At 37.2% G+C, this 1982-nt stretch overlaps 1 protein-coding gene across 1 annotated transcript; it reads left to right on the top strand.

Moving 5' to 3' along the window:
- The first annotated feature begins 677 nt into the window (after positions 1-677).
- LOC106873781 (uncharacterized) lies at positions 678-1211 on the top strand. The gene has a single exon (XM_014921290.1). It carries the CDS (start codon positions 678-680, stop codon positions 1209-1211), a length of 534 nt encoding a protein of 177 aa, XP_014776776.1.
- Positions 1212-1982: the final 771 nt, after the last annotated feature.

Below are 1982 nucleotides of genomic sequence, written 5' to 3'. Positions count from 1 at the left end.
TATACATGTTACAATTTTAAAATGTTTTTTAAAAATATGTTTAAATTGTAAAAATTGCAAATTTTATACATATATGTATTTTTTTCAGGGTCCGTAAGAAAACTCGTAGTGCAAGTGTACGACTACCAAAGAAAATTGAGGTATAGCAGCTAAAACAACCTCAATTTTTGCAGTTGTTTCAGAAGAGATGCAGCACTGTTTATTTTGAAGTTTCATAGCAATCTTTCCATGATGGAATATATAAAATGGGATCAGAAGTGTTAGGGTGTAAGAGGAGACAACACCGAGACTGGTTTGATTCCAATGATACAGTGATAAATGAGCTTTTAGCAACAATGAGGTCCACTCATGAAAAACTTCTTGACCCAAACGTTAAGAACAAAGTGCAATTAGAAAAGTTGTATAAGTCTCAGAAAGCAGACTTACAAAAAGAACTCAGGAGGCTTAAAGACATTTGGTGGAGAAATTTGTCTGAGGAAGTATAGACAGCCTATGGTAGGAAAGACATTAAAAGTTTCTATAGTTTATTGCGGCAAGCTTTTGGCCTGCAATCTTCATCATCATATGTTCCCTTGAAGTCGAAGGATGGAAATGAGGTTATTAAAGATCCTCCTGGAATAATGAATAGATGGAGAAAACACTTTGCAGATCTTTTCCGCTATCCGTCTGTAGTGAACATGAATATCATTAACAACATTCTGCAAAGAGAGATAGTGCAACACATGGATGATACACCTTCCATCGAAGAAGTAAATCTGGCATTATGTAAACTGAGATCAGGTAAAGCTCCTGGATTGGATGGTATTCAAGTTGAAAGTCTGAAAACAGCTGGGGATCATATTTCCTCTGAAATTCATAACCGGGTAACTCGAGTTTGGAATGAATCTTCTGTGCCACAAGAATGGATAAATGGCATTCTAATCTCTGTATACAAGGGTAAGGACCCGAAAGCAGTGTGTGGTAATTCTAGAGGGATAACTCTTTTGGCACATACCGAGAAAATACTTTCAAGGATCATGTTAGATCGTGTTGTAGAGAATGTGTGTCCACATGTGATTCCTGAAGAACAGTATGGTTTCAGATCTGAGCGAGGAACAATGGACATGATATGTTCTGTGAGGCACCTTCAAGAGAAATGCTTACAGGAACAAATGCCACTATGCCATTTCTTCATAGACTCGGTAAGCAAGGAAGCACTTTGGATTGTTTAGTGTAAACTTGGTTGTCCAACACATTTTGTGCGCATTTTTAAGGAACTACACAGAAACATGAAAGATCAAGTAGTCTTTAATGGTGTGTTATCTAATGAATTTTCGGTGGACAACGGTGTCAAACGAGAAGATATTCCTGCCCCTACACTTTTCTTTATTTAATTTGCTGCATTACTTTGGTATGGTTTCAAGGATTGCAACAGGGGAATCGGAATAAGATTTCGGACATCTGGTCGTATTTTTAATTTGACCCGGTTTAACTGCAAAGCCAAGACTTTCAAAATTCTTTTTAGAGAATTACTTTATGTTGATGATGCTAATTTGTTGGTACACTCAGAGGGGGATATGCAACATTTAATGGACAGATTTTCCACTTCATGTGTACATTTCGGACTCACAATTAGTTTGGGAAAAACTAAAATAATGTTTACTCCTGTGCCAGGACAAACATATTCCGAACCAAACATTTTTGTGAATGGAACAAGGTTGGAAGTCGTTGACATCTTTGTTTACATAGGAAGCACACTGCCAAGAGATGGTAGTCTTGATGTAGAGATATACTATCGAATAGAGAAGGGAAGTGTTGCATTTGGAAAGCTCGAAAAGTGAGTATGGGCGGATAGTGGTATTTCCCTGCAGGCAAAAATCAGTGTCTATAAAGCGTGTGTATTGTCGGCACTTCTTTATTCAAGTGAGACATAGACTTCTTACAAGCGTCACATAAAAATACTGGAGAAATTTCATCAAAAGTACCTCAGACGAAACTTAGGA

Source organism: Octopus bimaculoides, chromosome 5, assembly GCF_001194135.2.
Source record: "Octopus bimaculoides isolate UCB-OBI-ISO-001 chromosome 5, ASM119413v2, whole genome shotgun sequence".
Classification (NCBI taxonomy): Eukaryota; Metazoa; Mollusca; class Cephalopoda; order Octopoda; family Octopodidae; genus Octopus; species Octopus bimaculoides.
This window is presented reverse-complemented; position numbering and strand designations above follow the sequence as displayed.

Coding starts and splice junctions, on each gene's coding strand:
- LOC106873781 (XM_014921290.1), top strand. CDS start 678: ATGAATATCATTAACAACATTCTGCAAAGAGAGATAGTGCAACACATG.